The following is a 27,895-nucleotide window of genomic DNA, read 5'->3' on the forward strand; positions in this document are numbered from 1 at the left end:
GGATCATTACCGCGCTTATTTTACGGATAAAATCACTAAAATGCTTTTCCCAACGCTGGCTGATGCAGCAAACTTCCGTCATCATCACCAAAGTACTTTCGAAACGACCCAAATTTTTACCGGATACGGAGCTATGAGAAGTTATCTATATAGGTTTAAATTAAGGATTGATGACTATTGTCTATGCGATGATATTTCTTCACGAGTATCAGTATCGAACATCTGTTATTTCAGTGCCCATTTTTCAGTTTGAAACGCCATAATCTTGAAGCATAATGAAGGAAAGATGGAATATCCTGAACAGATATCCACACTGTAGTTAAAAGAAGTTATCACGCGCCATTGTTCTTGAACTTTGCAACAATGGTGATTGGACTCATAAAGGTAATAAACCAAAATCAGTGATCGAATATCCCATTTCCAAGACAAACAAAACGATTTTTTCCGAGTACCTTAGCCTTGTACATGACACGTAAGGCTACTCAATACAGGGGTCCAAATATATATAAAATTTAAAAAAAGAAGTGCGGAAAACGGGACAGCAAACGTCAATATTGTCGATTTTAGATAGGCAAATCAGTCCGACGTGCAGTTGTCTTTTTCGCGCAGTAACGGGGAGGCATTTGTGAGAGAGTGACAGAAAAACAATGTCTAAATACGTATTCACCAAAATTCCCAGACGCCGCACGCCACTTTTCCTCTTAACAAAGATGTTTCGCTTCAATGTTGTGTATTGTAAGATGACGTAACACACTCTTTTATAAGTCATTTAACACCTTTGAGGTTCAAAGTTTGTTTTTCAATAAATCAAATAATACTAAATAGAGTATATAACACCATAATAATATGTTTATTCTTTACTGAAATTCCTCTTAGCGAACGAAATGAACATATTGTATACATAATTTTACTGCCTACATATCTGCACGTATTTGTATACCTACTCATTAAAACCTGATTTGATTTCCAGCAACTTGGCCACAACATATTGCGCACGTGAGGATAATCAAATAACAGACTCGTCTTTCATATAAACATAAAAGTATTAAAGTAATAATTTAATTGAAAAATAAAATATAATGGACTTTAAATGGTACATTATTCCAAGGAAAATAATGAAATAATCGTTTCGAAAAAGGTAAAGCTGATGGTTTGACCTGTCATTGACCGCTGTTATAATAGCTGATTACCTTATAAACTGCATATTTTTTTATTACTGAGCAACAGTGTCAACCATATTTTAAATAGAAAAGTTCAATGCTACAGAAAATTGGATATAAAAATGTTTACTTACACGCGGTAAAGATTAGAGCATTTTATTGTACGGCGAACTTCCTCGAAAACGTATAAAAAAATAGTAAAAATATTAACAGATGGAAGGATACGGAATATAGGTGTACAAACATAGGCAAAGTGGTAAAATTTACTCAGTGTGTAATGTGGCCACTTAAACCAATAAATGACAGGTCTTAAGCCCTGCAAATGACGAGACTTCTATATCTTCTTCTTTAAAATGTTCTTCGTCTCTGTTTTAATATATTAGTATAATTAAGTCCCAAGGAGGTTCAATACAGTCCTTGTCTACAAAAAATTGAAAAAACTAAAAATATTGCGATAAAACCAACTGGTTCAAGAAGAAGTTTAAAAATTGACAAATATTTTCAGGCGTTGTCTGGTATGTTGCCTAGAATCTTACCCACATCAATAAAAGTTTCAGATCTTTATCTTCAAAAATATTAGCAGATGGATTAATTGAAGAATGTTCAAACATAGGCAGAAAAGGGAATGTTGCACATTGTATAAAGTGACCTCTTTAACCAGCCGCCAATGACTGCTCGTAAGCCCTGTAAATGCCTAGACTAGAAAAGTCACAGATTTTTTGTTTACCGATGCAATGCCCTAATGCACCACTGAAAGTGAAAATGTGAATGATGATGATTTTGAAGTGACCCAAAGAATATCACCGTTTAATTCTGTGGATGTTTTTCCGCATTATAATATTTTTGGTACCATTTTGCAACTATCTTAGATAGATATTTTTTTATATAAAACTTCATAATTTAGGTTAATCATGTTAAGTTTTGTACAAGGCTGACAAATGAACTTAATAATCGACATTAAAATTTTAACTAAAATTAACAAAGCTAGTTTAAAACATTTAAGTTTGTAAGTGAAAATTCTCGATGGAAGTTCATTGTAATTTATTAGAGAAATAAAAGACGAGTGATACTTTATTGAAAACTGATACGAGATTACTTTACCTATTGTAATATATTTGTTTTTCAGAAATCGTAATTGACAAAAATCACACTCACGAAGGATGGGGCACAAAAAACAAAATACTTAAACTCATTAAAATAGCATTATATCAACTCATTAATTCGCCCAATTTTTTTTTGATAATGATCCTTGAGATACAAATAACTTTATTTAATTTACTTATATATAATTTTGAATTATCTATCCTTACCTCTGTTTTTTATAAATACGTTAAACTCCTTAATAAAGATACCAGTCTCGAAGATGTCGCGAAAGCGATAAAACCGGTCACTGGATTTTCCAAACTTGTGAATTAAAGTATCACTCGTCTTTTATTTATATATTAAAGCTAGTTTAGCTTAAAATAGTTTGATTGCTTGAGATGTTCTGACTTGTCACTGTCTGGTGGACTGGAAATAAAAGATTTTAAAGGTGATTTAAACTGCAATATTTCGTTGTTTCTTGACTGGCACGTGATGCGCAGGACTGATTACCATACTATAACGTAACAAATGGTCGAAGTACGCTGCATTTCGTTTACTAATTGAGTGCTCTATGCACCACCGGGTGTGGAAAGAGGAATGACGACGATGATAAGTGCTGCAACTATTATAACTATTAATAGATTGTAGGTATACCGACGATATTTTCGATTGCTACGGTTTTTATCACTAAAATATTAAAATTATATATTTATCGTTCATAAAACGTCCATATTCATTCATAATATTTAAAATAGAGTTGTTTTTACTATTTTATTTGCATATATTATAAAAATTCTCTGATTCTACGACTTTGACCGTAGTGACCGCATAGGAATCAATAAAATAATTTTAAGGCTTTAAAGTCCAGGAAATTTATGAACGTTCAAATAGACATTTATGACATTTTATGAGGTGATAAAAATATTAAAGTTAGAAATTTAATAACAATATTTCAAAAGTATTATATACTATCGCATTAACCCGAATATAATGCGATCTTATTTGATCAAAATATAAAAAATAAATAAAAAAATCGCGTTTTATTTGGTAAATCATTATGATTACTCAATTTATTTAATTTTATTTAAAAAATCAAACTGTCAAAGAAACTTATAAAAATAAATATAATAAAATTCAAAAAGGTAAAAACTGATAGAAAAATAGTAGAATCCAGTGAAATATAACAACTCTTTGAGCACCGGCCGAATACACATAGAATTTACCCTGTGCCCGGCCCATTTTTGTGAGATTTCATACTTTGTAAAGGGCTTCTTAAAAGTGTTATAGTTATGAAAATACTAAGTTAAATCAATTGAAACTGCTGAGATTTATTTAAAATAATTAAATAAGTCATTTTTGTATGATAGTTTAGTCAATATTGGCCTTTATAGAGAGCCACATTGCAATGTTCGCACATTTACAGAGTCACACTCCCTTTTTTTGCTCTGTATCCCGGAGCCGTCTAAACAGGTGATTATAATAACCATGCGTTGTGTCCCGGTCCCGTATTTTCACGTGGTTTACCGGCAGCAAAAAAGTACTAATAAAAGTCACTAAATGTCAAAAAAATGCACTTTTTTAGACAGCTGGTAAACCACGTAAAAACACGGGACCGGGACACAGCGCATGGTTATATAATCACGTGTTTACACAGCTCCGGGATACAAAGTGATAGTAATGGGTTAAGGAAAAGTAATTTCGTATCATTTCGGAACAAAAACAAAACATTGAATTCATAAATATATTAGAACGTTGTTATAATTCGAGATTCACACATAATTAAGGTTTAGTGATTCCAAAAACATGCACCAAATATTTCAAAAGAACACTAAAACATGTGGTTCCAGTTGTGTTCAATTTGTTGCCAAACGATCCTAGAAATGGCACTTCCAAAAGAAAAAAAGGAAAATAAGAGAATGGCTAGTCGATTAGCAGTTTATATATGAATAAAATATAATATATATGAAAATAGTGTTTAAAAAAAGGCTTTATGCCTATTATGTGTACAATTCTTTTTTAAATTTTTGTATTCCTGTTTTGTATTCCTTTTTTATTAAATCTGATAATTCTCGTCGCAACTCAACACAGGACTTTAAGTCCCATGGACTTGGGACATATATCACAAATAATATGTAACAAACAACATTAAAGTAAATAAATAAATCAAATTAAGTTGCAATATCGTGTATTTTTTTATTTTTAAAAATATTATTCTTATAAGATTTTGATTAATTTATTTATGACAAAATACAAGGTTTTTAAACTTTACATATTACATTACATTACATATTTTATTTGTACGAAATATTCCCAATCAGCAAAAGTGTATGAGGGGATATTATATATAATAACATAACAGTTTAAATAAAAAGTCGATAAAATAACATCACATATCCCTTGTCACACGGGCTCTAAGAACTGATTTATTTAGGTGAATTTTTAAGTACATATATGTTTTGTATATTTTTTGGGTTATTAGAAAGTGAATTGTAAAAAATTATTGCTGTATACACAAAACTGTTTCTTTTTCTTTTTGTCATAGGTTGTTCGCAAGTTAAATTATTTTACGCTCTTGTATTTATTTTATGTATGTTGTAGTTAAAATTGAATTAAATATTTGTCTCTTTTTTATTCTTTTTCATCTTAAATATTATTTTTATTTTTTCTGTGTAGATTAATTCCTTTAGTTTGAGCATTTTTGTTATTCTATACAAATCTGTGGTTCTAGTATATTTAATCAAATGAAATGTTACTTTAAGTGCTTTATTCGTTGTTCTTTGTATTAATTCTTGCATTTGTTTACTACATTGCAACCATATTATTAATCCGTATACAAAGTGTAGAAGTATAAAAGCATTGTATATCATTAATTTTGTACTTATTAAAAAAGATTTTTGGCTCCTTATAGTTAAGTTTATAGTAAAAATTATTATGCAAACAGTGTATTATGTACATGTAAATAAATTAATAAAAAAAGTCTAATTTGTATTTTTTATGTTAGACAATAACAATAAAATAACTAGTCATTTTACCGTTGTTTGATGCGCGCGAACTGACAACGTGCAACAACATTCACAGGTGAAAGCCGAAACCGAACTCGAACCGCGGCCGAAACTAGTTTTACTGGCTGAAATCGGCAGAAAGCAAAACCGAATGTTTGGTCGGTCACTAGTCGGAACATTATTCGTAATGCAATTAAACGTTTAAAAACATTTCAAAACAGAATTACGATAATATGTAAATATTCATTTGAGTAGCATTTTAAGGGTGGAGTTGATTTTCTTACTGCATATTATGTAAAAAAAAAAAACATTTGAAGTAAAAGGCACTTTAGAGTTTGGTCAATATGTAACCACATTTCCCGATAAGGGAATATAGAGAAAAGGATATAAAAGTGTTTACAGGGATTATGACCTGTCATTAGCTATTTAAATTAAATTCATGTCTTTCTTGTTTGTAAATAAGCATGAAATTTAGTATCTAAACATATCTCAATACTTTTTTTAGTGATAAAATTAATTTAAAAACTAATTTAACTGGTTAAGCCTCTACTAAAGAGTCATGTTAGCGGATGAGAAAAAGAGAATACGAAATAAAATTATAAAAAATACACCACGTTATGTACACAGCCAAAACAATTTTTTTTTCAAAGTTTTGTTTCTCGCAACTGGCAGGAATCGAACCCGCAAGAGCAATTTCACAGTTAGCCTTTTAATAGTTAGTTATTTACAACTCGTTAAAAATTTGATATTTAGGTAAATCATAAGAACGTGAACACTTTTTTTTATTTAAGAAATACAGGTAACACAATATTTTCTATGCATTTTGTGCAACAGTGCTCAACTGCAATAAAGTTGCATAATTTATGTGGAAGTAAACTAACGAATAAATAAAAAATCACTTAACACTCGGTAACGTGTCTATAGGCCGGGCCGGTGGAGTGGCTACATCCACAAAAAAGTGGGTAAAACTAAATATTCAAACATATAATATGTAATGTGAATTCTGTACATTTTCAATATTAAGAACGCTTTAAAAGATTAATAGTGCGAATGTTGACGGATGTAGAAAATAAGGAAGACCGAGAAAGACATGGCATGAACAAATCCAACAAATACTTGAAGATGGACATATCAGAAATCGGAATAATCCATGCGCGCGCATGAGAAGATGTATGAGTGTAGAGGAAGCGAGGTCTGTATTCAAAGATAGAGTGGTATGGTGTTTTAGCCTATCTGTCTATTCGACAGAGAAAAAACGGGATGGCATGTTTGTTTTATATTACATTCATATTGGACAACTAAATAAACGGGAGGCGAGAACCCCTGAAATCTTTTTCGGAGCCTATGATATTATTATACTAAGATTATTATTTTTTTTTATGCAAATATTTATATTGTTTACTTTTTATAAATGTGTATACGTATGTTTGTGTATTTATGTATGTGAACATATATTTTCTTTTTGATTGATTTGGTGTTTATTTTGTAGAACTCTATATTTAAACTTATAATATTAAAATCAAACACTGATTTGAGTCTACTGAACACTTTATTTTATTTTTACAAATATAAAAGAACATAAAAACAAAAATTTCGTGTCAATTGTTTCGCATTGTTAGGGCATTTTCAAACCTTTTTATCAAACATCAAGGCATTTTCAAACGAATGTTTTATATTTGTAGAAATAAAATAAAGTATTCAGTAGACTCAAATCAGTGTTTGATTTCTAATATTATAAGTTTATATTTTTTTTTCTTCACTTTGCATGTAGGGTTCTCCACGACGCGCAAAGTTGACGAACACTTGGGAAAAAGCTTTCCCATTCTAAGCAGTGCGAAACAGCTCCTCCACAATTCTATTCCTGGTTCATTCTTGGATGTTTCGAGGCAATAAAAGCTGTTTTCTTCTGACCCCTTTACGTCTCTCGATCTTTCCTTTCATGACAAGTTGAAGTATGGCATATTTATCACCTCTTAACACATAGCCAAAACGAGCTATGCGGTGGTGAATACTTCTCTATTCGTATTGGCTCTACGTAATACTTCTTTGTTGGTTATGAAGTACACCACCCTGTATATAAATATTGTTAAGACATATGTTTGTACATATGTGTGTGGGTATATGTATGTATGTGTATTTATCACCTCTCAAAACATGGCAAGAATGGGATATTTAACGGTGGTGAATAGTTATCTATTCGTTTTGGCTCTACGCAATACTTCATTGCTGGTTATCATATCAACAATGAAGTACCTACAATCACCTGTATATAAATATTGTGTAGATATATGTATGTTCATATGTATGTGTGTATATGTATGTACGTGTGTATATGTATGTGTGTGTATATGTATGTACGTGTATATATTTTTATTTTTATTTATTTTCTTTTATTTGGGAAACATACAGTACAGTTACAAAGTTTAATATTTTACACAATTAGAATTAACTCTAATGGACCAGTGAAGTTTCCATATTATAAAGCAATTATATGTAAGGTTAATTATGAAAGTATAAAAAAGAGAAGAAAAAAGAAAAACACTAATGAAAGTTCTTTGAAAATTAAAATTTAAGTAAAAAAAGATATTTTAAAGTTTGTAGTTTGTAGTGAGTATTAACAAATGGAAATAATATTAAGAATGAAGAAAATTAGTAAGAGTAATTAAAAATTAAGAATTGAAATAAAGAATGAAAAACATGCTCAGATGTAAAAATAAAATAAAATAGTAGTAACATTTTAAAAAAAAAAAAGGAAAAACATAAATATACACATATTTGTTTTAAGGGATTCAAAGAAACGATGAGAATAATCTTTAAGTGAAATATAAGACAATAAATTTAAGTCAATTTAAAAAACATCTTCAAAATTATAATGTATGTGTGTATATGTATATGTATGTTCATGTATATATGTGTATTTGTGTGTTAATTAAATCAGTATTCCCTCGCACAGGCCTATGCATATGTGGGATTTTTTATTTATTTTATCCTATTTTTCAAATGCGTTGTATGTACTGTCGGTTTATGTGCTTGTAAGTTTTTTTTTGTACTTTTTTTTTAAATACGTACGCACGGAACTACAACCCGACACATTTATTAAATGACTGTTTTCTGTAATGTCGATTTTTGTCAGGCAAAAAACTTGTCTCTTAAGATTTGTATACTTTGTTTTAAACAAACTCATCAAGACACTTCACCAGCAACTCTCTCTCCTCTCGGAAACTATGATGCAAGGAACGAGATAAACCACTTTCTTGTGGAAAATACCAGCAAAGAGTTGCCCTGTCTTTTCTGCGAGATAATGTAATACGATGTCTGCTTTACCATTATATAATATATTATATATCTGTTACAGAGTTTTACACACAGCGATCCGTGTAACACTGGGATTTGAAGAATATGGTGCTTTTATAACAATATTATAATATTTATATAAAAAAAAAATATACAGATACTGATCTTATATTTCAAACGGAAACATAGTAGAATAGCTTAGGTTTAACCAACTCTTTAATATATATATTTGACAGAAACCAAAGTATCAGTATACAATAAAGGGGAGGTTGAGTGGTAATTGACATAAATAGCACATCTCCCCGTGCAAATGCTTGAAAACTAATACTCTGAAGTACATTACTACATTAGTACTAGCATATTAATGCTAAAACAATTTAATCTAAGGATAACTGTAATTTGGTAACTTCTGATCTTGTTCATGGATTTGTTAAATGTTTGCAAGTAACTGAATCATTGGATAATCTTGTGACTGTTGATAAACATTATTTTATTTTATTTTATTAACATAAACGGCAAATCTGCCTTTTACAAACATTTTTAATAACATACTTGTCTAAATATATTTTTTTTTTTTAAAAACATGAATTTTCTTATACCTAAGATTTATAAAAAAAAAACTAAACCAACAATTATGCAAGATTTATATTTTAAAAAATAACTCAAAAATTATACAGCATATTCAGTAGAAAGTTTAGAAAATAAAACATTCTACAGTAAAACAACAAGAAAATCACACAAAGTACTGTTTTATACAGCTAAGCAAAGTGAACAAAAAACTGTATATATATATATATATATTATGAAATGCATGAATAAATAAATATAATTACCATTCACCATCTTTTAAAAAGTTCAAAAGGTTTGTTCTATAGGAACAATACCCTACACTAAATATATCAGATACATGGGAATAACTATTGCCGAGTTCATGAAGTCTATTTAATACGGCATCACAAGTATACACTGTCCGTGAATTGTTGCTACAAAACGGTGGCACTTGTCTAGTCATTCTTCCAGGGACCCTGAAGTTGATGAGAGATAATATATAATATCCCGCATTTGATAATATTTTGAAGAGAGTCATGATTCTACAACTGAATTTTGTAATTGTAAGAAAGCAGATTTTATTGCATAAATGTTTGTTGGTATATTTAATTTTGTTAATTCTTGTTATCTATAAAAGGCGGCGGGTCGTGTATAATAAATATTTTAAAAATAGGTTTCGAGGTAATTCAAGCGGTGTACGAGAAAACTGGGCTGCGTATTGCCAAACTGTACGAAATCAGGTCAAAAAGCATCGCAAATTTTGAATTTCCGCGGATTACGTATATTTGATTTTCGATTTTTTTGTAATGTTATATTGGCATTTTTGTCTCTTACTTATGCCAAAGTTTGGCCATTTCGGATATTCAGTTAATTTTTGACTGCTGCTTTGCTTGCACGTGTTTTGACTCGTCTTCGATTTTTACCTATTCCAAAAAATGGATCAAAGAATCTGTTTCAAATTTTGTGTGAAAAACAAAATTAAGTGCGCGGACGCATTTCAAATGTTGACTGTGGCATAAAGTGAAAGTAAATTGGACCGAATCAACGTTTATCGGTGGTAAAAAATGTTCTCAGAGGGCCAACAAGATGTGAACGACGAAGAACGTGCCGGACGCCCGAGCACGTCAACAACAGACGAAAACATTGATGAAGTGAAGAAAATAGTATAGACCAATCGTCAAATCACCGTTAGAAAAATTACTGAGGACTTAAACATATCGATTGGCTCGTGCCATTCAATTTTTACCAATGATTTGGGCATAAGACGGGTCGCCGCGAAAGTTCGACCGAAAACAGCATCGCAAAAACATTGCTCAGGCGCTGTTAGACTCTGTCAGTGACGACCCAAATTTGCTCCAGAGGATCACAACTGGTGATGAATCATAGGTTTATGATTATTAAGTAGAAACCATTCCAAAATAAGCTGCCGCACGAGCCAAAACCGAAAAAAGCGCATTAAGTTCGTTCGAATGTAAAGGTTTTGCTTACAGTTTTCTTCGATTGCAGGGGCATGGTGCATCACGAATTTTTGCCACAGGGTAGAATGGTCAATAAGGAATATTACCTGTAAGTAATGCGCAATTCGCGCGAAGCGATTAGCCAGAAACGCCCGGATTTGTGGAAGAAAAAAAATTTGCTTGTGCACCATGATAACGCCCCTGCTCACAAATCGTTGCTTGTGGGTACATTTTTGGCCAAAAACAACACACTAATAATGCCGCAGCCACCGTATTATATACTGTTCCCGAAGCTGAAGAGGCCCGTAAAAGGACGACGCTACACTACGATTGAAGAGATAAAGACGGCATCGATAAAAGAGCTGAACAAGATCACAAAAATGATTTTTCGAAGTGCTTCGAGGATTGGAAAAAACTATGGCACAAGTTTATAATATCTTGTGGGGATAACTTTGATGGGGACAAAATAAATATTCATCAATAAATACTTATTTTTTGAAAAAACACGAAATTCGCCATACTTTTTGAATAGACTACGTACATGGACGCATACACTTAAAGTTCGTGTCGGACCACTTTGTATTCTTTAAAATGCATCATGCGATATATTTAAGACAAATTAAAGATCAATATTTAAAGGACATGATTTCTATACTAACCAGACGAGACATGACATTACTTGACCTTACGATATGTTTATAAAACAAAACTGGTTTTTATAATTAAAATTATTTTCTTTTTCCTCCTCCGCTTTTAAGTTAAACATATGGACATCATCAGATGCCTCCAGTAGACCTTTTCGCTAGCTAGCAATATACCCTTCACCCACGCCCGACCCACCTTAGTTCTCCGGAAAAAATCTGAGAGATCATTATCGAAGGCCTTCCAGGATGGTGAAAGTCCGTGGGTGTGAAGAGAAGGCAACGTGGGTGAAGGCTCTGAGGCGTCCGCAGCACGTGTCCAAGCCAGGTCCACCAATGCACCCTCAAATCGCTCCTTATAAGAGGCTACTGCGTCCGTTCTCGGACTTCAATTTTGGTTACGAAATTAAACTACCTTATAATAATATAATCACTAGATCCTTAACACAAAGACAACTTTAACAAATACAAACTAAAACCACTTTTGGACAAAAGGATTTTGCGTATTATTCTATTTAAACATTAAATTTATAACCTACTTCCACTATCTATTAAAACAATTAGTAACGAGAAAATGTTTAAAAAGGCTATTAAAAAATGGATAGTAGAGCTAGGTAGAAGTAAAATGAATTGTCTCGTTCGCCCAAACCAATATTTATTTTCATTGTGCGTTTTTGTAATATAAATAATATAGATGTATATATATATATACCTAGTTTTTAAAACGGTCTGCATATTTTGTTAATTATCTTTATTTGTTAAGTAAGTCTTCTTTGTTTATTCTCAATTCTTATTCTCAAATGTGAAAACATTTCAAAAAAGTATATTGTCAAGTTTCCTCGGCACGGGTAACCCCAGTGAGGGCACATTATTTTTATTATTGTTTATCGTTTGTAAGTGTAAAATATGAATAAATAAGTAAAAACATAAAAAATAAATACCTAATATTCTTCTCAAGCACTTACTCTTAAAACTATAAAATATGTGTATTATGAAGACTGCTGCGAGATATTGCATGGATTTTTATACTATTAAGCGTGTAGTCCAGATGTTTATTAAAATAAATGTTTTATAATTTTTTTGAACCCGAGTAAGAACAGCATTCTACTTTAATTAGTATTACTGTATAATAGATAACACAAGATACTCTAATAGGGATCTGATACTAAGTGAAGGGGTCAACACTGTTCTGGCATCGAGACAACACTATAACGTAGGCAAAAAGGTCCATAACCTTTTGCCAGAATCGTGGAAAGACGGGAGTGTTGTCAAGTTACGGAAGGTGTTGACCTCGCTCTTTCATGACATTGGTCGTAGGGAGTCAGAAAAGTTGATGCATGCCACGGATTGGAGAACCTTACTGGATGTCAAAAATAAAATATAAAAAATAAAGAATAATTTAAAAAATATATATTTATAGATGACAACCATGAAGTTTCGCATAAATAAATTGTCTATGTTTTTATGAATGTATGTATGTGTATGCGCATGCGTGTATGTACGTGTGTGTGTATGTACATATGTATATATGTGTATATTTATATATACATGTGTGTATATATGTGTATGTCTGTATGTATATGAATCAAAATGTGTATCCGAATAAGTATATATTGTGTTTGTCTGTGCTCTATATTAATTTGTTAAGTATTATAATATATTAAAATGTAATTGCCTAGCTTGGAACGGGGTATGTACCCTTGTTAGCTGGGCAAAGTGAATATGGAATTGTATTTTGATAATAAGTGTGAATAAATAAATAAATAAATAAATAAATTGTTTTCTGTTTTTCTCTCTATATTTAATTTTGTTTTTTTTTCTCATGTATTTTCGAAAATATATAACTTTAAATTAATACATAACTATAAGAGTATAAGTTATAGAGAGCTATTCAAGAGCTAGTCCTCTTTTAGAAAGTTACAGTTATGAGATTAACTAAATACTCGTATATGTAAGTAGATTGTAATGGAATAAAAACATGTATAATTTTATGTAAGTAAATTAATAAAAAAATTATCAATTTAATGTATGCAATATTTTTATTTTTATTTTTAGTATAGTTTAATAATATGTATACTTCCACTTTCCATTATTTTGTATCCCAACTCAACACAAGGATCTTGGCCTCATAGAGTTAGGGATACGTGTTTTTTTGTAATACATGTTTGTATGAATAAATTAATTAATTTAAAAAAAATATCGGTTATCAATTAAAACAAAAACACATTTAAAAACATAAATTACGGTTCTAGGCCTCCGACAAGGTTGTCGTACATAATAACTATTATTTAATTCACTTAAATCGAAGCGAGCGCAACAAATTGTATACTTAAAATTTGACCCACATAATATAACACCTTCTCCTCCCAACCTTGATAGTAATAATTGTCCGAATGTACTAAATAATGAGAAAATAAGATATTGTGGTCGTAAAATAATGCATTATGACTTAAGACAGGTTTAAAACTGGCTCTTTTTATTTATTCATTTTTTATTTAATATTTTTTCAATTAATTTTCTCTTTTATAGAAATACAATTGAAGGGTACACGGCTAAAATGGGCTCTTAGCGTTTTTTTTTATTTTAGAAATATTAATGCCATCGTTTTCTCCTAAACAAAATTAAATACACAAAATTGACAAAATGTGACTCACTGTCTTATAAATTGAAGGAACTAATTAAGGGGTCAAGGCAGAATAAAATTCAAAGTATGTGTACGTGAATGAACGAATATCGACTATTTTGTATTGGACACCATAATAGAATTTCACATTTATTAAATATTTCATTAAAAAAAAGTCTGGTTTACCCCACTTGTAAGAAATACACATAATGTTTGTTTCGCTATTTTTTCTATTGATTTTACTATTTGGGCAAAGAAGCCATTTTTGAATATTTCCGTTCATTGTGTTTATTGATATTTTACATTTGATTTGACCACTGGGTATTAATGTTTGGTGTTGGTGTTATCAGTGAACATTTACGAAAACTGATGGTTACTGGAGCGTTAATAGGCCAATTCTATGTACAAAAATTGTGTTTCGGAGAATTCCTAACCAGCTACAACAGGTCAGGAGTGCGCGAACAAATTTGAATTACCGTAGAAATCGAAATGTAAGGAATATTCTTAAATAATCACCTAAAGCACAATTGTGGGGCAGATTATCGGCAGATCTCACTCTGATCTTTGGCTGTTATCATTTCTTAATGCTCTTAAAGTTTTAGCATAAAATAATTCAAAATTTACTAAAGGAAATCCATACAAATTTTGAACCATATATAGGAGGCAGGATGGCGCGTATGTTTTTCAGGACCCTGAAAACTTCCAGGAGCAGTAACTTCGATGCAGTAAGAGGTATCGTCCGATCGTATCTCCTGCCAGAAGACAGTTATGTAAGCCAGGCTCTAGACGTAGTGTTGAGAAGGTGGTAAGCGAGGAGGTTTAGCGCCGCAGACCTCTCTATCACGGATAAAACACCAAAAGGAAAGGTCAAAGGAAATGCTAAGCGTACGGTCCCTGTATTTGTCTCATTACGTATCAAAGGGTCCCGTTGTCGCTAGTTACGTGCTGTCTGGTCTAGCACAACCCGAGGCTAGGAACTAGAGCAATAGTTGGACTGGCGGTTATTTCGTTTGTCAGTATCCGCCTGGGGTGGTATTCTGAACGCAAAAGCGCGGGTAGAAAACGCATTTTTAACGCGAATTTACGTACAAAATACACGCTACCAAAGCAATTACTTCGCGCGCAATTCAATTCAGAATACTAGCCCTGGTACCCTTTCGGTCCAAGCGCGTGTGCGCGCAGGTAACAAGTCTTCAATGAGAAAGGGGAATAAAGACGAAGGAAAAGAGGAGAGATGAAGGGAAAGAAAGAATAAGTTTCTTCTGGCGTGATTTAAATAGAGAAACATCTTCGATGATGGATGGGAGATGATTCCACAAATTTCTCACGGGGGTATATTGGATATTCGATACACATACCTAGAACGGATTTTGCCGCAACAAATTGGTCCCTTATTGCCTATAAAGGAACTGATTGCAACTCGAGGCATATAAAACTTTTTGGCTTGCCAAACCTTTCGTATATGGGCCCGTTTCTCGAAAGAAACTCATTTTGTCAAAGTTTTTTTTGTGTCATTTTGTCTCGTCAAGTGTGATTTATTTATTTGTTTTATAAGCATAAACGGCAAATCTGCCTTTTACAAACATTTATAATATTAACATTTTTGGTTTAATATTTTTTTATTTTTTTTAAAAAAAAACATGAATAACCTTATTATACCCAAGATTCAAAAAAAAAATTAAACCAAAAATTATACAAGATTCATATTTTAAAAAATAACCTAATAATTGTACAGCAAATTCAGTAGAAAGTTTAAATAATAAAACATTCTACAGTAAAACAACAAGAAAATCATAAGTACTGTTTCACACAGCTAGGTAAAGTGAAAAAAAAACTGTAAACATATATATATATATATATTATGAAATGCATGAATAAATAAATATAATTACCATTCACCATCTTTGAAATAGTTCAAAAGGTTTGTTCTATAGGAACAATACCCTACACTAAATATATCAGATACGTGGGAATAACTATTGCCGAGTTCATGAAGTCTATTTAATACGGCATTACAAGTATACACTGTCCGTGAATTGTTGCTACAAAACGGTGGCACCTGTCTAGTCGTTCTTCCAGGCACCCTGAAGTTGGTGAGAGATAATAGTTCAGGGCAATCCCATGTACGATAATCAAATAGGTGGTCACATTTCATAATACCAAATATATAAGTACCTAACGAATGTATTCTAAAGCCTTTATATTATATTTATGAAGGTTATTGTATATTTTATTAACTCTATTCAAATAAATACATAGGTATTACAGTTTTAACAAAATTAAAAAATAAATAAAAAAAAGGAAATGTTAACATATTTTTTATAATTATTATTTTCTCATGGCAAACATAAAAACGAAGTACAAGTTTATAGTGAACGTTACATGAATTTAATTATGAGGTTTTTTTACTGGACTGCTAATTTTTTTGAAACTGCATGAATTGCCATATTGCCATGAATTACCTTGGTAGATTAAATGAACTGTCGTTATTACACATGTTAACACGAAAATCGCTAAAAAGCGTTTTTACAATGATAGAAGGTTGCGTAGTACAAATTTGCAACGCGGCAGTCAATAATGATTACAAAACCCTTCAATGCATGTTGTATTTATTTAAATACAAAATTAAGTTGAAAAAAAGAAAATACCACTTTATTAACTATTGCAAGTACACAAATAAAAATAGGAGTAAAATTAGTAAATAAGATGGGTTGTGTTCTTGTGACGTTTTTTTTTTTTTTTATATATCATGAGTAGGCAGAGTTCGCGGCAAAGAAGGATAAGGCGCATGAAATAAAAAAGAGATATAATAAATACAGTAAAAAGATAAAAACTAGAGTATTTGGACATTTTATGCGCGGAGAGAAGTATCAATTAGTCCGTATCAGAGTACAAGGAAAACGTTAAGGAAACCGCAGTGTATGAAGAAGACGTATCTCCTGGCTTAAAAACTTGAGTGGTTCCACTGCAGCTTCAAATCCTTATTTAGAGCGACTATGGACAAAATGAAAACTGACCGTGGAGTGGCTCCATATTTTAAAAGAAGAAGTGGTCCTGTGGTAGTGTTGCGGACTGCGGTACGAATCCACTTTACCATTTTTTAAAAATATTTTCTAACATGTTTATTTACGACTAACAGAAAATAGCTAAATAAAATATTTAGGCAAATAATAATGCAAATAATTTTTTGGTCGTAACCTTTAGTTTTTTTCTAGGAGTGAAATAATTCGGCGGAATCTCACTCGCGTCTAGATTTCAATTCAAACATAGTGCACAGTGTGTAATGTTACCACTTAAATCAGCGGTCGATGGGTCGCAAGTCCTGTAAATACCTATATTTTATAGAATATTATTCAACTCCCTGTTCTGTAATTTATTATTGTTTACATAACTAATTTGCATAGTTCGATATGAAATAAATAAGATTATTTATTGGTGGCGTTATTAACTTCTTCCACATTAAGATCTTGAAAGAAAAGTTGTGCGTTGAGGATTAAGTTTTTTTTAAAGAAGAAAACACATATTAAAAAATACTAATTTAAATATAAGTTATGTTGTATGATATTAATGACAAAAAGCGTCAAAGCTGTAATCAAATTAGGATAATAAATATTACATGCCTTTTTCGACCCACAGGTCTCATTAGAAGTCAAAATCTTGACATAATTTTAGACAGTTACCAAAGTAAATGCATCGCCGCAACTTGCGGCCATAATCTTTTTAGCACGATTTCGTACTGCAGCATACGTGCGCCATAATATGGAAGAGGTCAATTGAAACTTCAAATCTCATGTTTATTTGGCAATGAGTTAACAGCATGTTAGGTTTATGAACAGTTCTGAGGTGCATTATGCATTTAAGGGTTAATGATTCGTGCTTGAAACGAAGAATTCGTTTATGGATAATCGCAATAAGAATTCAATAATTCTTCTCACGCAAGACACTGTTCGGGTAATGAAGCATATGGCAATAATTATTTTCTAATCCAGTCTACCTGTGTATACTGTCGGCATGATATAACTTCACGCGGTGTGGTTTCACGACCTAGATATTAGTAATAATTACTATTGTTACAAAGTGCGTTGTATTCATTTATAATTCATTAATTTATGCTGCCCTAAAATAGAACAATGCTGGTTGTAGTTTTATAAAAGATGCACTTTTATATATAAAAACACTTTTTATTTTTTATTTATTTAAAATTTAAAAAAACCCGTTAGGGTTACATTAGAAATTTAATATTGTCTAGTCATTTTATGTCTCGTCTAGTCTAGTTAGTTCAGTCATCATGTGCTTTTTCAGATTGATTTTAAATTTGTCTCCATTTAAAGTTTTCAAGTAGTAAGGTAGGTCGTTGTAGTGTTTAAGTCCATTATGTAGTATTTTTGACTGTCCTGTGTTTGTCTTTGCTTTTTTAATATGATAGTGTTTTTGTTGTCTGGTGTTATATTTGTGTATGTCAGCATTTTTGACTAATATTATGTCGTCGTCTTGTATGTTTCCCAGTGTTATTTTGTGCACAATTTTTAAGGTCTCAATTTTAGTCAAGTATTTTATGTCAAACTGGTGTGTTTTTTTGTACAGTTCAGTCGTAGAGGTCAGGTAGGGTCCTGGGTAGGTTGTATGTTAGTTTAAGAATTTTATTTTGTTGTCTTTGTATTCTTGTTATGTCTGACTTGTTACCAGTTCCCCAGAAGGCGATCATGTAACTCAATTTACTTTTGACATAGGCTTTGTACATCATAATTTTTTCCTTTCTTGATATAAAATCTTTAATTTTGTAGAAGAGGCTATGTAGTGATGCCATTACTTAAACTTATATTTTTAAACAAAAATAATGTTTTTTAACACGCTTCCCTGTTACGACATCTCAATTGGCAAGGCTGGCAGCTGAGACAGCCTCAATAGGCTCAGAGCCTTAGTGTGGGTTGCCCGAATGTGCTTTTCGTAATGAATTTAGGTTATGGGCCCGGAAGCAGAGTATAATGCTCTGGCAAGACCTGGGCAGCACCGAACGAAAAAACTACTGATGTTGTTTTAGCAAAGGTTTGCTTTCGACCTAACGAAGCCCGAACCAAGTGAAGATTATCACTATAGCCCTTAGAAAGCACTGCATTTTTAATAAACACCTTGCTAGAATGGATCTTTCTGAACTGTTTATATTTAGGTTCTTCAATGCAGATGATAAAACACCGTGAGAGATGATAATTCAACGCGATGCTTTATATATTTTCTACTCTATTCTAGATCTGGCCAAAGTTTGGCTCCGTTTTCCCGTTCTTCGCCTCCGTTCTGCCCGACGACTGCCTTCGTCTCTCTACACTACTTGGAACGGGCAAAAAGTCCTTTTCAGGGCAATTGAAATTGACTTGCAGTCGGCGCAGTCATGCTCGTACCTTCCAGCTTTGCCTTTAGCTCTGCTTGGGAGGGCAGCCACCTTTTTACCAGTGGCAAACGGTGATTTTATTTACAGGTAAGCTATAAAAAAATATCACCTATTTGTAAATACAGAGTAGGTACAAAATATAATGTACGTATAGTCACTATAAATTACTATTTTTTTCTGTGGATCTGTGTGATACAACAACTCTCATCTATGAAATCAACTCAAACGAACTTGGTGATATATTTAACTTAGATTTAATAATTATACACATAGATATTCATAATGATGAAAAGACAAGGGTAATGTAAAGTGATAACAACAACTAGAATATTACTTTGAACAACACGTATGCCGCAGCAGGATTAACATTAAATTTTATATCTTCAAAACAAAATTCATACAATTGCCATTTGTCTACCAGAGCTAAACAAAAGACATTCAAGCATGGAATGGGGATTACATTAGTAAAGATAACATGTATTTAATGACATCTCTTGAACACCAATATTCCTATTCTAAAAAACGCTTAAATGTAATTGTATTAATAATATACTAACGTACGTACACTTATTATAAACGTAAATAGTCAAAATCCAGATCTACGGCATCAAAACTTTGTTTTAAATAATACCATCTAAGTTTGAAAGAAATTGTGCAAGCATTTTTTTTTTCTATGATAATATTAAAATTACATATCCAGTATATTATATTGTGTGGGTATATTATCCATTAATTTAACACATAACTTATATAAAAGCTTATAATTCAGCCAGTATTAGGTATTTTCATTACGATTGAAATGTTAACTGGCTGATTTGTTCTAGAAATGATCAATGCTAAAAATGGCGGCGTCGAGCGCCACATGTGTTGCGAGTCATATGTCAAAAGTATTATCTCAAAGATAAATAGTCCTTAAGAAATAATGTTTGAAATACTGTTTTCCAAATCGAGAATCTTCAAAGAATTTGTGTAATCTGCAAGTTAACTCTGAGAGAAAAATCCCGCTACGGGGGGTTTAATATGTTCAAAATATAGTACATTTATTTGTATGAAGAAATAAGCTAGAGTAATCGGCTAGTTACTTGGCTCATTTCTGGCGCTGGCGCGCTTTATTCATATTTTTATTCATATTTGAAGAAACATACAAACGGTGGCAATGAATTATAAGAAATAGTAATTATTTGTTTGTTTTTTCTGTACATAAAGCCACCGTAAAACATTATTATGGATAGTCAAAAAGGATAGTAAGCTGCGCATAATCGCTTCTATACATGATTCGCCCCTGCCTTTTACACCAGGAAGTCTGACTGCGGTAGACGGCTGGTGACGAACTAGCGCACAACACGCTGTAACGTGTAAGCTAATAAAAATATTTAAAATAAATCAACGCTTTGTTTTAGGTCGACACTTTTTCTAGGGTATCACTTTAAAAAAAAATGTAAAAATTACATTCATATTTCTGTATTCAATAAATTAACATAAAAAAGGTTGGTATAAATAAATAACAGGACTTACGTCATTTACTAAATTTAAAAGCTTGATTATGTGAATATTGATTCAAGTTTAATTTATTGTACATTTGTAGTCACAATTTAAACATACGTATACTATAAGCTTTGTATAACTTATGGTAGATGTATTGACGTCACTATGACGAAAATCATAAAAGAAGATGTTTGGTCCAGTGAATAATCAAAATCTAAGAACGTTTGTAAATTATAAGTTTTTGCATTATCTGAATCCGGGCAGATGTAGAATACAGATGTGTGTGAAGTAGAAACAGAATTCTGGAGGAGTGCTTTTGACTCGATAGCTACTCTCAGACAAAAATCCTGAAAAACAAAATCGAGTGGAGAAAAGTTCGCCTCGTAGTGTAGTTGTGAGCACGTTCTCCTATTACGCTTGAGGTTTCGTTATGGCTACACAATGAAGTGTACTCATCTCCACTCGAATCCTTATTAAGGATTTTTACTTGAGAGCTGCCATCGAGTCGAAAACACTCTTTCAGAGCTCTGGTTTATTTCACACATAGAAGTGTATTCTTCATCCGCCTGGACACAGACAATCGTAGACAAATAACATGACAGGTAAATGCGCTAAACGTACCTACATCGTTTTTCGTCAAATCGCTCTTGAGATGATTTTCGCGAAAATGACGCTATATAAATTTAACAAATATAAAAATAATAACTCTTTTTTTTAATGTCTAATGTCCAGTATTCATAAATTGAAACGATGTCTCAGATGAGAAAGTTGGGGAAATCGAAGCACCGATAAATTCCTTATTTTTTATTGTAGTATGGGGCTTGTTTTCCAACATAATCCGATTATTCAACTCTTGTATAATGCCAGTACTCCTATATGGGTGCGAATCTCAGCACCTTACCAAAGCTCAAAACACCAAACTTCTGAGTTTTTAGAGTAGAGCTTAAGAAGAATATTTGGTATAAGGTTCGATTTTATAACTAACATTGAAGTCCGAGAATGGACGCAGCAGCCTCCTATAACGAGCGTCTTGAGAATGCGGCGGTGGACCTGGCTTGAACACGTGCTGCGCATGCTTCAGGAGAACCTAAACCCAAGTTGCCTCTTCTTTAAACTTGCGGGCTCACGCCGTCCAGGAAGGCCGTCAATGGCGATCTTTAGACTTTATTCGGCGGAATTAAAGGGCGCTGGACGGAGACAACTGGTGATGTCCACATGCTCCACTTAGGAGGGGATGTGGAGAAGAAGAAGAGAAGAGAAGATTCAACATAAACGTCACTACCATTCAACTCTAAACTACGGAATAGTTCGATTAAAAATAAAAGTACTTTCTATGCAAAAAAGTAGGTCAGAAACTTGTAGATTCGTTTATCGGTGGCTTGACTCTAGAAGGGCCAATGTCAGATTTAATATTTTTCTTGCCGCCATTTTGTTGAGGGGCGATGTCAATTAATAAACTTGTATATTGAACTATTTTATACACAAATACATGTTTCTTAACAATATTTGTTATCAACAACGTCAAACAATTCATTAAAACGCCACAAATGGATAAATAACTACTTTCCCGTAATATTACGATTAATGACATTGGCCCTTACAGATCCAAGCCACAGATATACAGTATTGTGCGAATCAATGTAATTTTTGTCATTTTTTACTTATAACAACACTTGTATGTCAATTCGACAGTTGTTTGGCGCCAAAAATTGTGACTTACAGTTCAATAACCCTTTGGGAGCTCATATTGGTGTTTGTTGGTGTACTATCTGTTTTTTTTTTTTTACATTTTCTCAATTAAGGACTCATTTTACCTAAGACAGCGTCAGCATAGATTATTTCATATTCCGATATTCAGGACCAACCTGCCTATGGTTATGCCTGTTGGAAGGGCTACCGCTATGCTAAACAACATCGCTCTGGATATTGATTTGTTCCATGTATCTGAAGGGGTTTTCCGGAGCAGGATTCTTCTACTACTTTGACATGAGTCTCTTTTGTGTATTTTTTTTATTTTTTATAATATGTACGTATTGAATATATTTTTGAAATGTGTATGTTATATCTAAAATAAATAAATTGAATTGAATTGAATAGAATATGAGCAGAATGGTGAATATTAGACAGTGTGTAAAGTGGCCACTTAAACCAGCCAATGACAGGTCAAAAGCCCTGTAAATGCCTACACTTCCATATTCTCTTCTCTAAAATGTTTTCCCTCTCTGATGAAATAAATTTAAAAAGACATCCATATTCTCTTCTCGAAAATGTTTTCCTTCTCTGTTGAAATAAATTTAAATATGAATAACTCCCTAGGGAAGAAATCCAGCCAATCTGCAAGCATTTGGACATACTCAAACATTGTTTAATTGATTCCATGCCAAAACGTGTTTAGGCAGTAATTAAAGCAAAAGAAGGACATACATAAAAAAAAATATGATTATACGTCACCTGTAACTCAAAATATTAATAAAAAATGTTTTTTGATCAAACGGAATTTTTTTCTATTAATTCGCACAAAACTGTAATTAAGATAATTTTGAATCTAAATAAAATGAAATATACACTTTTATATTTTAACTTTTTATATATACTTTTATTACAACTTAAACGATAACATTTTATTACAAATGTCATTAACTCAATAATAGACAAAGTTTAAGAATTCTTTACGAACTAGATTTCCGAGATTCGTGTCTTACCCGCGCGTTAAAGTTTGATTTCAGATCACCAAAATGATTTTTTCCGTTTCCAGCTCAGCATTAACGTGTTTTACTGGTCTAAAGCTGGCGCGTTCACAAAACTCACAGAAAAGCGTTTAAAATCTACAAGATGTTGATTTAAAAATTATATTTAAAATTTTCAAACAAATGTGCTATCTTTATTGTTTATTAATAACTGTGTACATATATTTTCTCTTATATAATTTGTACTGCGCATTTTAATTACACTGTATTAATTATTATTAAAATTAGCACAATAAATGAAATAAAAAACATAATGGTTTAAAAATAAATAAATATATTAGATTTTCATAAGTGATTGATTTTTTTCACTCTTATCCAAAAAAGATTTTTATAAACATTTAATAGGATATCAACATTTTAAAAATTATTATTTTGTATATTAATGATGTATTTAAGTAAGTTTTTTTTTGCGGAAGCGCCAGCACTCGATAATCGACCTTTACATGATTTGATTGAATGAAAATAGGTATATATTTATAAACCGGTGTTTTTACAACAATTTAAACAATTTTAAACAATACTAATTTTTAACTGCGGCTATTTTATTATGAAAGCAATATTTTTATAAAAGGTTATATTGTTATTATAATAAATATGGTACTCGTATTTTTAATTTTAAAAAAAATCTTTTTATTATAAAGGCAGTGTTTAAATAAAGGTTTATTCGTCATATAGTAACGGTGGTGTTTTTAAAAGAAGGTTCTTTCGTTAAATGAAGAGTAGTTTTAATACATGTTTTTTTTCGTAGTATATAGGTATTATTATGACGACACCGTTTTTAAAATAAGGCTAAACTAAAATAATATGTACCGAGAAACTATTTAAGAGCTAGGCAACAGAGATTATTTGTTCTTCCAGAATGCAGGACAAATTTACCGTTCTTGATACCTGTGGGAAGAATGATTGGTTTGTTTAACGACCTACCGAGAGAGGTAGATCTTTTCCATGCTGAGATTACCAGTTTTAGACTCTTTCTCTCTAACAATGTATCATAATGTGTATTAGTGACTTATTAGTCTTAGTTTACTATTGTTTATTTGCACCTTAATAATCTATTGTGCTTTTTTTATAATGTTTTTGTGGATACCTAATGGTAAAAATTATGTACAATGTAATTGGCAGTAGTGCTGTATTGTACATTGAAATAAATAAAGAAAAATAAATAAATTACACTTTATTATTTCGTTACATTCTCTCTCACTAAACATGAGCATCTTGCTTCTTTAGAGAGATAGAAACGTTAAGTGTATCATGTAAAAAATATAGTCGTATAAAAGTCGATCGTGAAACATTATTTTACAAAATAATAAAAAAAAAATATTACCATAATATTTGTGGTAACGGGTTTTATTTATTCAATAATATGATCTTTCGTTATTATTATGTTGTAAGTATTTTTATTTTATTTTTATTTTTATTTATTTACTTAAGTTAGTTAATATTACATTGTATATTAACTAATATATTTACAATTATAACAAATACTTATTAAATATTTCTTACATAACTACATTATTACAATAAACATAACATTTTTTTTTTTAATCCGTAAGTTTTCTTTCATTCTTCATACTTTCATGCATCTCATCATACAGTTTTAACCCTTTATACATTAAGCTATTTTGTTTTTTTCTTAAGTGGTAGTCTTATCCTATTTCTATTTCTTGTCCTATATTTATGTACATTTCTATTTAATATAATTTCACTTATAAAATACTTTGGCATGAGATTATTAAACACTTTATATATAAATACAAATACATTATACAATAGTCTTTTCTTTATTCCTATCCAGTTCAATTGTTTTCTCATTTTTTCAACACTATTATATTTGCTTTTTTTCAGTATAATTCTCATTGCTCTATTTTGTAGTATTTCAAACTTGTTTATGTCTCCCTCGTTAGCTAAATATAATATAGTAGAGCAATAGTTCCAATGAGGGGCAATTATTGTTTTGTATATAAGTTCTGCACTCTTTTTATTTATTTTTTTTCGAATTCTTCCTAGGAAGAAAATCTTTTTTGAAATTTTCTTATGTATATATTCAAAGTGTGATGTTAAATTTAATCTGGAGTCAAGAATAATTCCTAAGTATTTCATTTCATCAACCCTTTCAATAATTTTACCATCAATGTTTACATTCATTGTTATGCCATGTGCTTTATTACCTATTTCCATATATTTTGTTTTACTAACATTTAATTTCAATTTATTTATCTTTAGCCATGACGATATGTTCTGTAGATCTTCATTCAATTTATTAATTGAGTCTTCATAGTTTTCTCCCGCTATATATATAAGGGTATCATCTGCGAATAGTCGTACTTTGCAGTGCTTTATTATCTGTGTGATGTCGTTTATATATATAATGAACAATATTGGTCCTAGCACTGATCCTTGGGGGACACCTAGTTCATTTTCAATCGGTTTCGATTCTGAGTTATCTATTTTTGTTATTTGGTTCCTTTCACTTAGATATTCTTGAAACAGTTTGATAGCACTATTAGATAGTCTAAGTATTCTTAGTTTTTGTATTAGTTTTTTTCTATCTATTGTTTTAAATGCCCTCTTAAAATCTAGAAATACAGCTAATATAAACTTATTTTTATCTATTTTATTTTTCCATGTATCTATCACAATGTTGATCGCCGACTCACAAGAATTTTTATTTCTAAATCCAGATAAGGGTTTAAGTAAAGGGCTATTTTTTAATACAATGAGGATTGTTTTTTTAAGTGACAAAATATTTGGTATGATCACGCCGACAGCTTTCGTAAATAAAAAGTTCTTTCGTTATTTTATGACAGCAAGATTATTTTTTTCGTAATGCTTCGACGTAAAAGAATGTCAGATGTAAGGCGAAACTTATCTCTATGTTGCAATATTAGCTTACAAAATAGCTTTGGTTAACCACTTGAGATGAATTATTCCGATTTAAAGAAGGTGTGCCATTGCACCTGCACAATACAAATACGGTAGTAATTAAAGGCAAGAATTTCTCTTTCAACATTAAAATAAACTTCTAAAAATACTATCTCGCCTAAACCGTCTTGACACACCCCTTGTAGGATCCGGCTTACACGGCGCGGCGGTCTGTCAAGCGGGAGGCACTTTCGGCCTAGTTCCAACGGGGTGAAGATCCAGTCTGCAGGTTCTTGACTGGAGCCGTAGAGCAGTGGAGGATATAGCCGAAGTGGTCAAAGATTCGATTTGCATACATCTTACATTCAAAACTATTTTAATCTTACTAAGCCGATAATTATTCGTTCCTTAATATCTTTGTGATATTTGTTTATTTGACTGTTAAAATGTGCGAAGAGTAGCACCATGATTATCGCAATTCTTCTTGATATTTTACTCGACTAATTTCAAAGAAAACTAAAATTTGTGGTATATCTCCCTCAAAACAAATCGTAGAGATACGTGACTGGTCTCTCAAGAATGATTATAAAAAAATGTGGTTAAACTGCATTCATAATACAAAACAGCCAAATTCAGACTTACGAAAGTGTACATCTGGGTGAACAATTTGTCTGTTTTATTTATATTGCGTTATTTTTGTAAATTCTATTTCTATTCGTCTTCCAATTTTAATTATTCTTATGACTGTTTCTGATTTCGTATTATCATCCAATAAAATATCAAAAGCAAAAAAATGTCCCGATTATACACAGAAAAGTACGAGCTAGTCTGAACCTTTGTACACTGCAAAAGTATCATTAATAAACCGAATAATATTATCAGATACAAATAAATATAAGAGGACAAAGTGTTAATAATGATGACTTAGTCAAAATTGGACGTTTTTGATTAAGTATTTATAAAATAAAAAAATTTAAAAATATTTTTCAAAAATATTTAAGATTATTTTTCACAGCACAAAAAGGGGACATACCAATCTCTTATGTTTGCCAGTTCTTTCTCCTTGCCAACTGGAACATCCTTCAAACCATTGAGAAATGGATGTGGAAATTGGTTCATTGTGAAAGTATTGTGATTCTGAAAAATAAAAAATAAATACGTTAACAACACAATTGTATTTCAAACAAAAGAGAATAACATACAACTTTAGTTGGCACAGCTTCGGAACCAGTAAAAACTTACTTAAATTTAACAGGGCTAATATTGTTGATGACGGGGGTTAAACTATCAGTAGAGTCGCAGTGAGTAACATCTTGCTGGAAGGTGTGTTCCTATAAAATGCTTCAAACGCCTATTTGTACTACTGACTAGTCCTACTCATAAGCGTCCACGTCGCGAACCCTGAGCAATGGGATCACACTCATTACGGTGTGATCACGGGAGATAACGAGAGGATAAAAGGCGAGTTTCTGGCGCCTCCAAACTAGAACCAACCAGCTAAGAACGCGCGCACGGAAGGTTCCGGGTTCGATTCCCGGTGAGAACACAAAAATTAAAATGTTATTTTTCTCAAGCCTGGGTGTTTTGTGATGTAATTCACCTCTAT

At 31.5% G+C, this 27,895-nt stretch overlaps 1 protein-coding gene and 1 long non-coding RNA gene across 3 annotated transcripts in view; one reads left to right on the forward strand and one right to left on the reverse strand.

Moving 5' to 3' along the window:
• Positions 1 to 27,421, reverse strand: part of LOC148271949 (clavesin-1-like) — a 35,997-nt gene extending 8,576 nt beyond the window's left edge. The window contains exon 1 of the mRNA XM_088240714.1: positions 27,323 to 27,421. Coding sequence (XP_088096840.1) covers positions 27,323 to 27,408 — 86 coding nt within the window. The 5' untranslated portion in view covers positions 27,409 to 27,421. The remainder of the gene's footprint in view (positions 1 to 27,322) is intronic.
• LOC148271950 (uncharacterized) lies at positions 23,828 to 27,059 on the forward strand. 2 transcript variants are annotated; one of them, XR_015824981.1, is made up of 2 exons: positions 23,828 to 24,814; positions 26,109 to 26,697. It is a non-coding gene; the product is annotated as an uncharacterized LOC148271950 (long non-coding RNA). The 2 variants fall into 2 exon arrangements; XR_015824980.1 differs by having other exon boundaries at positions 24,163 to 24,818; positions 26,109 to 27,059.
• Positions 27,422 to 27,895: the final 474 nt, after the last annotated feature.

This window comes from Micrasema longulum, unplaced genomic scaffold (assembly GCF_059751315.1).
Source record: "Micrasema longulum isolate JH-2025_06_02 unplaced genomic scaffold, ASM5975131v1 h1tg002568l, whole genome shotgun sequence".
Lineage (NCBI taxonomy): Eukaryota > Metazoa > Arthropoda > Insecta > Trichoptera > Brachycentridae > Micrasema > Micrasema longulum.